The sequence below is a fragment of the Silurus meridionalis genome, chromosome 25 (assembly GCF_014805685.1).
Source record: "Silurus meridionalis isolate SWU-2019-XX chromosome 25, ASM1480568v1, whole genome shotgun sequence".
NCBI classification, from domain to species: Eukaryota; Metazoa; Chordata; class Actinopteri; order Siluriformes; family Siluridae; genus Silurus; species Silurus meridionalis.
In genome coordinates this window covers 12,956,530-12,970,443 of record NC_060908.1, presented here as the reverse complement: position 1 = coordinate 12,970,443, position 13,914 = coordinate 12,956,530, and the positions used below count along the sequence as shown (strand labels likewise).

The window sequence follows — 13,914 nt, the reverse complement described above, 5'->3', positions numbered from 1 at the left end:
TAGTAACAGACCGAAACACATGCAACGTCATTGTTAATGGTCCAATCAGCGGGCTGCTTAGGAACAAGAAGCGTTCAAAAGCGTATGGAAAAGCTTGCAATGATTCAAATGACCGCTAGAGGTCGCGAAAGCTCGGTCGCGATAGACTCGGTCAATTCTATCAAGATCCGTAGAAATCTTAGTACGATCGAACATAGGTTAGAAACGTTTGGGGTGGCCAAGGGTGGGCAGTGCCATACTAGTGTAAAGCATGATTAAGAACACGCAATAAAATCTAATAATAATCATTATCATCATACAGTTATTAGTAGTAGTAGAAGTAAAGCATGGTCATGAAGACAATAAAATATAATCATCATCATGACATAATAAAGTATAATAATAACAATCATCATCATACAGTTATTAGTAGTAGCAGTAAAAGTAGTAGAAGTGAAGCATGGTCAGAAAGATAAACATTTATTTAACAATCCTCCTCATTATATGGTTAGTAATAGTAACAGTAGTACTTGTACTCTATTTTCCTATAACAGCATGAGATGTAAAATACAAAAGCAGACATATTAGTTCAAGGTGTTAGTAGTACTGAAAGTCTTTATTACTGCTGTATTAATACTGGGGGCATCATTCATTGCTTACTTTTGTGTTTTTTTGTGCTGGAAGAAAATTAACCTAATATCAATTGTAAAGAGTAACATGAGACGTTAAATAATTTAAATTCTATGTTATGTAAAATTGAAATTACCCACTTTTTAAACATTATTTTACAGCAGCGACTATCTGGGTATCTGTACTTCCTAAGAGAGGGGAAATACACCCTATAAATCCAACTGTTCTTTTCACATCAGTCATTTATTGGCAAAAATAGGATGTGTTTGTATAATGTAGTTTTAACAATGAAAGTAATAGACAATTGTATTCTTAATTTATTAATTTTTTATTAAAATACATTCAACAAAAACAATACTATAGCTTATTGAAATCTATGTATACAGTCAGGTAATATACACATTGCTTAAACCTACTACAGTTCTCTTTGTTTGCAAAAACAGAGCACAAACGTGAAGCTTTCTCTGGGCATTGTGAACATTTCTTAAGCTGCCTAGCCTGCAGTTCCCTAAACACAATTTTGTGTGACATCCAAAAATGTGGAAAATAAATCAAATGTGCTTTAAACGGGGAAATGAAACTGTGCTGTACAATTAAGATGCACCAAAGTCTTAGTTTCATGGCACGCAACTTTCGATAAAAGAGTGAAGCTTGGCATTCCTCATTCTGGTGCAATGCTGAGCATTTATGTAGGCTTCAAGTCAACCTCAATTGGCATGGATGCTGATTCTCTTGCGTGTGTTCTCAGTGCAGCGCTCCATAATGAGATCGTGGCTAGGTCTAGGAGGTATGGCTGGGGTTTTCTTTGCCTCTTCTTTGTTGGAAGCTTCTTTCGTATCTATACATATGTACAACAAATGCGGTTAAAACACCTGAAATGTGAACTTTGAGGATGTGAAAGTGACAAATAAAAATGCAGTAACAGTAAATGCAGTAGGTTATGCTTTTAAAAAAATTGTTTGTGTCTGTCATTTTATAACAAACCTGAACTATCCTCCATTGTGGATTTGGAGTTTTTTCTCGGCTGGGACAGCAGTCTTCCTCTCTGCTGTAAGACTTTTCGACTCTGTCTGCGGTATGTGTCTTGGCTGATTCGTTGCCGACCTTTCGCATGCATGCTCTGGGCATTGCGTATAGTCGATCTGTGATGGATGGTAAAAGCATTGTTTAGGAAAAAAATGGCAATATTTAAAAAAATCTACATAAAACTTTAACAAATACACAGGATGATAAAGCTCTGGTGACACATTAAAAGGTTATGATTTGTGGATACACTCTTAGAAGTAGATGGTAAAATTTCTACAGTAGTTAAGGTTGTAGTTCTACATTGCTTCTAAATTTGCATGTAAATGAAACCATTACTATCTATCTATCTATCTATCTATCTTACAGTGTAAGTGCTCAATGGTTGCTTAAATGTTCTTTGCATAGATAATGTTTGAGACAACCTCAATTGGAAGCTTTACTGAAGGTTATTTTTTACAGTAAATTAGTTTAAGGATTTTGTGAAGAATACCAGAATTTTTATGCTGTAGTGTCCCGACTGGAACCTGCTTTTTTCTCAGTAATAAATCTGTTAATATGTTCATATAAAATGGCTTCTGAAGGGTTCTGTGGATTGTTAGGAAAATTAAGGAAAGTAAAAGTGTACTACTTTGAACCATTAAAAAAAAAAAAAGAAAGAAATCTCTTTTATGGAGGTTCTGTGTATAAACTATTCCCCAAAGTTAAGAACCTTTACTACACAAGATTAATCATCAAGGGTTCTTTGTAATGGTAAAGGTTCTATCTTGGAAGATTGGAAATGTACTTGGAAATGTATCTGAAGGGTAAACTCTGTATTCTCTATAAGATTCTTTGTGCATTCCTGGGGAAAAAAAACAGTACCTCCTGGGTGGTGGTGTGTTCCTGGTAACAGTGCTTCTTTCTGCCTCCATTTCTTTCCTTTCCCCGGTACTCCATAGGAACATGGAAGGGTAGTGACCTGTCTCCTCGCCTTTCCTGTCAAATAAGAAAAACAATTACTTCTAAGATATTGACTTATAAGATATTTGGGGAGATATTTAAGATATATTTGTTCTATGCTTTCAAGAGTTGTCTCATACCTGACCACCCACCAACCATCCAGAAGCTTATGGATCACTTCAATGGTTTCACCAACCTCCAGGGAGATCTCATCTTCCTCCACTGCTTTGTAGGCTTTTGTGGTTTTGTACAGCTCTCCTGTTGAATATAAGCATGAGACATTAACAGATAAGATCCATCAGTATCAGTATCACCAGACAATAAATCTCATTTAACACTCTTTTATTGTGTTGTAAACCAAATCAAAAATGTGACTGACAAAACTTTCTGTAAAGCCAGATTTCACCAGATTTACAAATACCAAGTGGACATAATTAAACATGGCTAATTTGCACTTGATTTACACTGACAAATCTAAAAAAAAAAGAAATGCTATACTGACCAAATAATGACTAAATGATAAAAGTGTACAATAGTCTTTCATGTAATGTAGCTCAGTCTTGTTGGATTTTATAGAATTAAATTTCTTTGGTCTTATTCCAATATTTAGTATTATTTGTCTCAATTTGTTGTATATGATTTTGTTTTGAATTGCAGTCTTAATCTAAAGCAATCAATATTCACCGTTTGCAGTCTTCTAATACTTAAATTTACAATCTCAGAAGCACATGTATATTCATGAATACCACATTCCTCTTATTAACAATTACTGAACAAAACTGTTCATGTCCGGTTTATAAAATGCCCATAATTACAAGATCATAATGTTAATAAAACACTGACCTGCATAGTTAGGCTCTGGCTCTTCGGACTCATCAGGTCCATCCAGTGGTTCTAGAAAGGAGGCTGGAGCCCATCCTCTCTGTGTCTCACATTGGCAGAACCACCAACCTTAAGCAAAACACATTTTCAATCATCAGTGGGTCTTGCTATGATATTGTATATACATTTATTACATATACTTCAGCCATAAGAGAACTCGGTTCTTGTCTCACCATTAGAACTCTTTTCTACAATTTCCACTGAATCTCCTGCCTTCAGATTGAGCTCATATTTTGAGGATTTGCTGTAATCTCCAATCACTCTGTAGGTTTCCAGCATGATTGGACCTGTGATTTCTATGCCACATAAAAAAAATAACTGATGAGATTATAGCAAACACGTATAGAAAAATAGATTCTCTAATAGGGTTTTACTTCTCAGAGTACATTAACTCCTAAAGTTTTCCCCAGAGGGACAATATGAAGAAGGCTTCAATGATTTATATTAAAGGATTTGTTTCTTAATAAAAAATATAAATGCACTGATATATTACCAGAGGTGACAGTCCTTGCTTTATCCCTGGAAGTGACAAAGGTCTCGTTCCGTTTATGTCTGCAAACACAAAACAAGTCTATGAGACATTAATGTGTGTCGATTTATTTGTGAACTTATGAAGTCATTAAGTACTTCAGACTTACGGATGCAGAGCTGGTGGGCTTTCATCATCTGGCCGTACTTTAAAGAATTCTCTGACTAGCTGACAATGGATGATCTTTGAAGGCAGTTTGAGCAAAGAATCAAAGTATTCCGTTAGAGTCCCCTGCCGAGTCTCTGTTGACTTCTGGGTGTCAACCCATTTTGGAGCTATGAAAGAACACATTAAGGTTATTTTATGCAAACTAAAGAAAACAGGGTTATTTTTTTACATTGTGCAACCTGGTAAAAACCTATAACTTCTCCTTTTGCTTTCTGGTTGCAGAACACACACTATAAAAAGACAGGTGTGCAAGCTATGGGGAAAGTCCACAAGTTTCACTTTTCAGTTGTACAATCAAGGCAATGTTAACAAAGGAAAGATTTAGGCAGAAATGAAAGTTATGAACAGTGCACATGTGTGTAAAATCCACAAAATGTACATGAGCTATTTAAGGGCTGCTTTCTACTTTCTCCAAAGTAATGTTCTTACAAGGAATACATAAGCAAATTGTGAATATTCTTATTATTATTGAAAAGCAATGATCTAATTGTATATATGACAAAATCGAGACACATTCAAAGTGACTGACATTAAACTAGTCTTATGTTTGTTATTCAAGTTCTGACAGTAGATGGCCCAGATATTATTAGATACATGTTTGTCACACTTTCTGACTTCCTTCACTGCTTGATTTGAAGCAGGTGTTTCCCCAAGTGGGATGCAATCATTCTCTGTCGTTAGTGAAACAAACGATGTGGAAACAGTTGCATTAAAGAAAGAAAATGCACTATTGTAAAAAGATCATTAAAAGTTATAAATCTTACCTGGCAATTTAGGAATGATACGATCGTTAGGATTTATGTCACCTGCCTCGATTGGGAACATCTCCTTCAGGGTTTTCTAAATAAACAAAAATGTACAGAAAAAAGTTTAGATAACAGAAACGCTGCACATTAGTTGAAAATATTTTCACACAAAGACTAAAAAAATATTTTTGCTGTTTACTGCAAAATGTAATTAATGGTCAGTAATTGGCTTACATGGAAAGTATGGATTTCCGGATACTTTCTGTAGATGAGTTTCTCCGACTGGTCGCTCCATTTCACCATAACCATGTAAACCTTAGTTCATAAACAAGCAACAAGATATAAATTCTTCTATATTAAGTCTCTACAAAACTTGTGTTTATGCTCCATTGTGCAAAAATACAGCACACTGTACTTACATAATGCTGGCTTGGATAAAACCTTTTCTCGAAACCCAAAAGCTCGAGGTGTCGCACGTATGGTTCTGCCATTCTGAACACTGACACGACTCACAGCAGAAAACTAGACGAAAACATGGCACGCTGGTATTTATAGAATTTACTTTCACAAAGGAAATCTGAGATGTGATTGTAAGTGTAGGTGGAGTATAATAAGTTCCTCCTTTTTTTGTGTGTCTGGAAACACAATTGAGTTTAATTAAAACAGCTACTGTAATAGAACTGTAATTACTTTAAGAGGGAAATCTTGCTTTTGCTTTTGTTTTTGTTTGGTTTTTATTTGTTTTTCCATGGTATTGTTAGATTTGCCAATGAGCTATTCATTAACCACAGTAAATGTTTTACACATTGATTGCACAGAGCTAAACAAAGGTTGTCTGTAAATCTTCACAAAGGCCTTGTGTAAAGAGATAAGAGAACAGTCCCACTGATTGTGAATGCTTATATAAGATACTAAAATATATTTTTTCAGCCATTTGTGGTTCTTCCCCAAACTACTGGTACTTAAGTTCTTACAATCGAATGCACAGTTTAATTACAAACGGGCAAGAATTTAAAACATACACTATTTTAACAAAAGTACCTGACATTTTCATTGATATGTGCTTCCTTCCCCAAAATGTTACTACAAAGTTTTAGAAACACAATTGTATCGAATGCTTTTGGATTGATCTATCTATCTATCTATCTATCTATCTATCTATCTATCTATCTATCTATCTATCTATCTATCTATCTATCTATCTATCTATCTATCTATCTATCCATCCATCCATCCATCCATCCATCCATCCATCCATCCATCCATCTATTATAGATATATTTGATTTGTATGTACTTTTTGAACATCTGAGAAGAAGGTCCAGTAGCTCTTTCACTCCATCCCATATAACCATATCTTCATAGAGTTGGCTTTGTGTACAGAGGCATTGTCATGCTGGAGCAGGTTTGGGCCTCCTAGTTGAAGTAAAGGGAAAATTGAATGCTACCACATCCAAAGGCATTCGATATAATCGTGTCCCTACATCTTTTTAGTAACATTTTGGAGAAGGAACCACATATAAATGAAAATGTCAGGTACTTTTGTCTATATAGTGTATGTTTTAAATTCTGGCCAGTTTGTGCTTGGTTTACTTTACTCTCAGAAACCTTTTACCAAAAACAAGAAGGAAAAAAGACGCAAGAACCCTGAGTTGCTTCAAAACACATTTCATCACTTTGTGCATTACTGGCTTTTGGTTTGGTTTATTTATTGCCACTGGACAGTTTGTTGAGAAACAGGAATTGCGGATATACATTATCGAAGATGTGCTAGAGCTCACGTCCTCAAGTATTGAGGAACAGCTTGCTTTTCGCTTCCTTCAGCAGAGTCAAATAAGACCTGACTTAAGCAGATGCTTTCAAAGAGGAGAAGAAACACTTTCTCTTTCTCTATGTAGTACAAAAAGATTCAACAGTGCAAATGACATCATTTGAAAATATCTTAAATACATACATTTATATGTTTATAATAATGATATTATTATAACAAACTAAATATAGGCTTATAAACCTATATCTATATTTTACTTATTAAATTCAAGCTTAAAAAAGTTATTGAATTAATAAATAAAATAATTTTGATACTAATAGAATATGAAAAGGTGAATGGTGATGATAATTGTGCAAAAACATCAGACCAGACCAGAAATGACTAGAATAAGGTTAATGAGCTTATATATTTTTTTATATAATTTTATGATAGAAAACATTATTGTTTTTATCTATCTATCTATCTATCTATCTATCTATCTATCTATCTATCTCTCTCTCTCTCTCTCTCTCTCTCTCTCTCTCTCTCTCTCTATATATATATATATATATATATATATATATATATATATATATATACACATTATATTGTTTCCTGCTAATATGTAATTTTTGCAAAAAAATATAAAAAGAGGGCAAAAAGATTGTCTGATTAAAGATACTGGTATACAGTATAGAATCTTTCAACAATTCAAAAACAAAAAAAGCCAAGATGTTATATCCTTTCTGTCTTCTTTCTGTTTATTTAGTTGTTGGTCGTTTGTTTATGAAACATTTCAAACATGAACAGCCAGGATTATGTACAGGTTTTACCTGCCTATTTCCACATTTACTATCAAAATGTAGATGTCCTTCTACTGTCCCCTAGTCACTGTACACTCTCATTTACCAATTCATTACAATGCTAATACTTGCTAATGCTAATGCTAATGAACTCTGGTATGTTGCACTGCAAAAATTGTAATCTAGTACTGCAAAATGATTCCTCTAATTGATACAGCACACATCCAAGGAGTCTGTAGTGCCAGTGATTTGTAAAAGTCACCAAATCTTTCCACCATGAGGAAGTATTCAGGACTTGTTTGACTTATCTTTGTAAGATTTATCTTATCTGTTCTATGCGGAAAAAAGCCCAATGAATAGAAGACTTTGTGCTTGTTTTTCTGTACCATGACAGCAACTGGATTTTCTCTCACAGATATTCCACAAAATTAAATGTACAATAATGATCAAATTGCTGTGGTTTAAGTGCAATGAAACAAAAAATGTGTCACTGTGGTGCAGTTATCATGGAATAGCATTGCTAGCTCCAGGTCTTTTCAGCTGAGTTTGAGCTATTGTTGTATTTGTGTATTATTGTTGATTGTGTCGGATTTTCCTTTATACAATTTCCACGTTTCCTTTACCGCCAACCCCCCTCATCCCCTTTCCTTCCATGCCATAGCTTGAAATATTAAACTAAATATTTACTTAACTGTGCTGTGTTAAATCTCTTTAATTTTATGTGCTTTCACAATTACAAAGGATGTGAAGCAAGACTGAAGCGGTCATTGCCAAATGCCATTTTCCTTTCTTTCAGATACACAAAGTGCTTCACACTTTATTTGTTTTAACTGTTGAATTTTTACAAATTCTGCAAGTTTTCTCAAAATGTTGTCTGTAATTTTATGTATTTGGAATCAAAGCTCAATATTTGATTATACTGTAATTACATCCAACCACTGAATTTGTCCCCTCTATTGTTTGAGTGTTAAGTATTTAGCCTTAAAGCAAATCACATTTTCTCATAGTTTCACAAACTTTTACTAATTATTTATTTCTGGTTGTTGTGTGAAAGCAAACCTAAACCAGCATTGGTAACAGTTGGGACTGTGTACGTTGCGGTCATCTGGGTTTCTTTTTTTTTTTTTATGATAAACTAATTATGGAATAATCGCTTTTAAAAAGTTTTTGTCCAAAGTGTAAAATATAAAATGATCCCTCATGTATATATTTTTTAGTTTATGTGTTATGAAATTTGTGACAGAAAATAGGAGTCACACACACATGTGTTTGTGTGTTAACAAATTCTTACTACACTCATTGCAGAACAACTCTGCCCTGCCCCACCCACTCCCCTACCATGTTCTACTAGATTCAATATGTCAAACAGACAGTACAATAGACAGATCTACAATCAATAAGACAGATTGACAAACAGTCAATAAGACAGACAGACAGACAGTCACTAAGTCAGATAGACCGTCAGACAGACAGTCAGACAGTAAGACACACAGTCAGTCAGTAAGACAGACAGACAGACAGACAGACAGTCAGACAGTAAGACACACAGTCAGTCAGTAAGACAGACAGACAGACAGACAGACAGACAGACAGACAGACAGTCAGACAGTCAGACAGACAGTCAGACAGACAGACAGTCAGTAAGACAGACAGACAGACAGACAGTCAATAAGTTAGATAGATAGATTGTCAGTAAGACAAATAGACAGACAGGTAAAAAGACAGACAGTCAGTAAGACAGACAGACAATTAATAGGACAGAGACAATCATTTAGTAAGACAGTAAGACAGTGAGGTAGACGAGTCAGTAAGATGTAAGACTGACAGATTGGCAATCAGTAAATTGGACAGACAGACAGACAGACAGACAGACAGACAGACAGACCGACAATTAATAAGACAGAGATCAGTCAGTTAGACAGTCAGACAAAGAGACAGTTTTTATTTTACAGTTCTATATAAAACAGATTATCTTATTATCTCTGAATATGTTTCTTTAGTTTATCATAATATTTTTCATTTGTGCAAGAGTGGACATTTCTTATTAGGAAAAGAAAAGTAATGAAATTCGCTTTTACTTCCAGGTTAGGATTGTTGGTTAGGATTGAAAACCAACCAAGGATTGAAATTTTTATAACTACACTTTGTGTGATTAAATGAATAAAAAAAATCAATAAAAAAGCCTTTTTGTGTGTGTGCACAGAAACAATAAAAAGTCTGTTCTGTCTGCTTTCAATTTAAAATCAAAGGATGCATAGAAATTAGCTTATTTTAATTAGTTTTAACTGCAAATAAAAAAAAGGAATAACACAGTGTGCACAGACCCATGTGGCATAGTTTAAGCCTTATCAACTACATCTACTGACTGGAAATTCCAGAAATTATAGGGCAAACAAGAGGAAACCGATTCTTCTCTTTTTAGAAGTGGAAGTCACAGGGTTAGAAAAGGTACAAGTAATAGGAAATCAGAATTTTGTTAGCAAATAAATATGGGAAATTTTTATAAAGTACCTTATAGAGTTCCCCTAACATTATGCTAGTAAAATACCGTGTTTATGTTAAAGTTAAATTCCCCCTGAACTGCACCAAACATTTTTACATTTGAATTTTCTGGTACTAATTATTTTGTTGGAACTCAACATTAGCCCATTTATCAGCATGTAGGTGGAACAGCATTGTTAATCATTAACCAAATTGAAAATGATGAAAGAAATTGTACACTGGGAATCTCCATCATATTGCTTGATAATACATAAGAGTTGGCATCTATGGAATCTTTTTATTTAAATCATGAATTTGGGCTTCTTCATAACATTCATCTTGTCATTTAGTGATGTAGCCTGTTACAATTCAGACTTTTGCTATGATCTGATACTATATTAAACCTTATCTTCCCGGTTTTAATTCTTCCCGATGAAGAACAATGTTTTCATGTCATTGGTAACTACGAAACTAACAAGTAACATATTGCACAACTACTGACAAGAAATGATCATCCCACGGTTGTTGAATTAAAATACACAAATCATATGGCTGTCATGCAAATCCTTAATGTCACATGAAGAAAACCCACATGTGCAGATCTCATGTAATCCATGTTTGTAGAATTTGGTTGGATAGGTTCATGGCATTGATGTGTCTCTCATATACATGTACTGCTAATCAGGGAAAAACCCACAGGATGTTCTGAGTACTTTGCAATCTAATAAATAAAATGAACTAATCATAAGTTGCCCATATATCTATTTGTTATCTGCTGGGCGTGATGCTAATCCTATGTTACATTTACATACAAAAGAGGCTAACTTAGTTAAATATAACCATCTAATGTTTACAAATTATTTACAATTTCGTGAATATGGAATTTTTTTTAACTGAGTGAATTCATGTTTTCTAGTGAGGCAAAGACACTTGATTTTATACCAGTCTTGTCCACCACATTAAAACATTTGACTGAGGTAAATCCAGAGGTGTCAAATTGGTCAGAGTGTGACAGTAGTTGTAGTTATATGTTGACATACAGTACACAGCTTGTGATCTTATCTACGTTGCATGTGGAAATCTTGTTTGGATTTCAAAACACATGAGTATTACTGTAGGGATAAATAACAAACCCAAAAACCCAAAATATACCAAACAAAAGCAATCCTGTGGATTGGGAAATTTACAAAATGAACCATCAAGGTCGGCGTGTCAAAAATGACTAAAATGAATACACACCGCTTAATACACAAAAATCTGTTGCTGTAGATACTCGATACTGTATAACTATAGTAGAAACTGCTCCTGTCATTGTTATGGCTGTCCATTAGCCATACAATTGGAACTTATTAGACAATGGGTTTAAATTTTTTGTTAGATTCCTCATTTCTCATGCTGCCTAACAATGTATTTCCTTGCTGTCTTTTGCTTGTGTATTAAAGATTTTTTGTAAATCTACTTTGTATAAACATTCATTGTTGACGTTATTTTACTGTAATACGATATGAAGTCTAAGTATTGCATGTCACACAGGACACCCAACCAAGTGACCTCACGATATCCCTTTGGCTCAGTTCTCTTTTTTACTGTCCGGATATAGAAATCTGCCTTAATCTAACATCACGTTCATTTTGGATGTTCCCAATTGCAAAAAATAGGGACGACATATTATAACCCCACCACAAACAGCCTGATACATAAACACGTATTTCCCAATACTGAAAGCAGAAGGTTGAAAGGTCCAAATGCCAGTCCAAATGCCTATGAATACAAATATGGTATACAATGTAAATTTAAAAGTAAATATATATATATATATATATATATATATATATATATATATATATATATATATATATATATATATATACAGTATATATATAGTATCATAAACATATTAGTACAGTTATATTGTAAATGATAGAGTCGGCTATATTTGCCCTCTGGGCAAATTGCCCTCTGTGAGCTAACAGAATGTAATGAAGTTAATAAGTAATTTTTCATAAGGATTGAAATATGCGTTTTAATTATTATTGGAGGAAAAAAACAGCACAGTTGCGATCTCTACTGACCGCTATGGAATAATCTTCAAACACATTGCAGTAGTACGAAAATAAAACTAGTCCATTTGCGCCATCTACTGGTACAATGTTACGTTGCTTTGTGCACATTATTATAAGAATATAAAGGGATGGTTTGGCTACCTCTAGTGGTACATTTTGGATTTACTCTTTTTTTTTTATGTCGCGCTAACTTCATATTATGCATTTTACGCATATACCGTAATACAGTTACGGGCCTTCAGGGCCGGAAAAGCTTTATCTGCTGACCTAAACGCTATAAGAATCACTGACATATGTTTTAATAGATTTTTGTCCTTGAATATGTATAAAATGATTTCCAATTGTCTATTCTCATAATTTCATTGCCTTTCTCTGCTTCTAGGAGCAGCGCAATCCAGTGTAAGTTTGAGTTTCTATCAAATCAGATTTCAGCCTTCACATCACATGTTGTCAGAGTATAAGAAATTTGCACTGAGCCATTAGAATTAGCAGTGCAGACATTTGTAGCGTAATGTACATGTTGCTTGAAGGCTGTTGCTTAAACCAATCAGATTTTGAGTTGGTGACCACAGGGCCATCTAGCAGGCGTACAATAACGTCATTATTTTCACATCCTTTGTTGTTCAGAGAGTGCACTAGTCAGAGCTTGCAAACCACATCTGTTGCAAACTGCACAAGTTTAAATATGTTTGTGTGTATTTAACATCTGTTTTTTCATTCCACAATGGCTAAACGAGAAGAAGAAATTGGTTTGGTTACAGAAAAACTTACAAGGTCATTTACAAGACAGGTAAAGCAGGACATTGTAAGAAAAGGTCAGCCAAAACCGTTCAAAATAATTTCTAAGGTTTCTCATGAACCATTTATATGTTTGTATTTTCTTTCTCATGGAATTTGCACAAAAACACACAATTAGCCTTTATTTCAAATCCCCAGGAAAACTGTAGGCATTGTGGAATGATGGGTATGAGGGTTGCACAGGCCATTACAATGCTGTAAAAGTGCAAAAGGTTAAAATAAAGAAAGGAGTGTTGTATGCTTGATAAAGCAGACTAATAGAGCTAAAATACAAATAATTAAAAGATGTAGTAAACTCTTGAGCAGATTAATGGAAAAATCAAGTTTAAAATAGGTGGCACAAAAATGCCACTGAGAAATAATGCACTGTCTAACTGGCATTAATGAGCAAAAATGTAAAATATACACTATACTAAATATTTTTTTCCAAAATTTGTGTTGTTACAGGCACACAATTGTATAGGAACTAGAAGAACTAGCTTCAACAAGGAGACCCAAACCTGTTCCAGCATTACAATGCCTTTGTGCACAACGCTAGCTCCATGAACATATGTTTTATATGGGATCTTCAGTGGCCTGCTATAAATCTCTAAACTCAACCTTACTGAACACCTTTGGGATGAATGTGAACACTGACTGCCCACCAGGCCTCCTCACATCACCTACGTCAGTATCTACTTTTACTCAAACCCTTGTGGTTAAATGAATCTCCACACATCTCCAAAATCTAATGAAATATCTTTCAGAGTATATTCTGCAAATGTGGAGTGAAATGTTCAATAAGCACACACAAATCTTATGGTCAGTTGTCCATAATCTTTAGTCCATAAAGTGTACAATGATGACCGAGAAGAGAAACTACATATTGTGTGTATCCAGGAATCCTGGATCAAACCATAACGAACACTCTCGATGCAGAATTCACAATGTATGAATAGCATAATATGAAAAGTCCTCAAATATCTTAAAGTCTAATGTCCCCAGGACACGATTAAAAACAAATGATCACAGAGCGTTTTCAGTTGCCGGACCCAACTTCTGGAACGAGCTGCCTCTTTTTTATAAGTGCTTTTTATAATTATGTTTGTTTTAGCTTATGGTTTAGAATAAAGTCTCTATTT

The 13,914-nt window shown here is 34.3% G+C and overlaps 1 protein-coding gene across 1 annotated transcript; it reads right to left on the bottom strand.

The window, feature by feature from the left end:
- Nucleotides 1-918: 918 nt before the first annotated feature.
- On the bottom strand, nucleotides 919-5,427 carry ncf1 (neutrophil cytosolic factor 1). The gene is made up of 11 exons (XM_046838712.1): nucleotides 5,319-5,427; nucleotides 5,134-5,214; nucleotides 4,918-4,993; nucleotides 4,095-4,260; nucleotides 3,950-4,008; nucleotides 3,630-3,752; nucleotides 3,418-3,525; nucleotides 2,715-2,832; nucleotides 2,497-2,610; nucleotides 1,594-1,751; nucleotides 919-1,447 (listed from the first exon to the last, which is right to left on the bottom strand). Exons 1-11 carry the CDS (start codon nucleotides 5,388-5,390, stop codon nucleotides 1,317-1,319), a joined length of 1,206 nt encoding a protein of 401 aa, XP_046694668.1. The 5' UTR covers nucleotides 5,391-5,427; the 3' UTR covers nucleotides 919-1,316.
- Nucleotides 5,428-13,914: the final 8,487 nt, after the last annotated feature.

Coding starts and splice junctions, on each gene's coding strand:
- ncf1 (XM_046838712.1), bottom strand. CDS start 5,390: ATGGCAGAACCATACGTGCGACACCTCGAGCTTTTGGGTTTCGAGAAA. Junction 4,009..4,094: donor AGCCCACCAGCTCTGCATCC/GTAAGTCTGAAG, acceptor TTGTGTTTGCAG/ACATAAACGGAACGAGACCT. Junction 3,526..3,629: donor TGTAGAAAAGAGTTCTAATG/GTGAGACAAGAA, acceptor GTTTTGCTTAAG/GTTGGTGGTTCTGCCAATGT.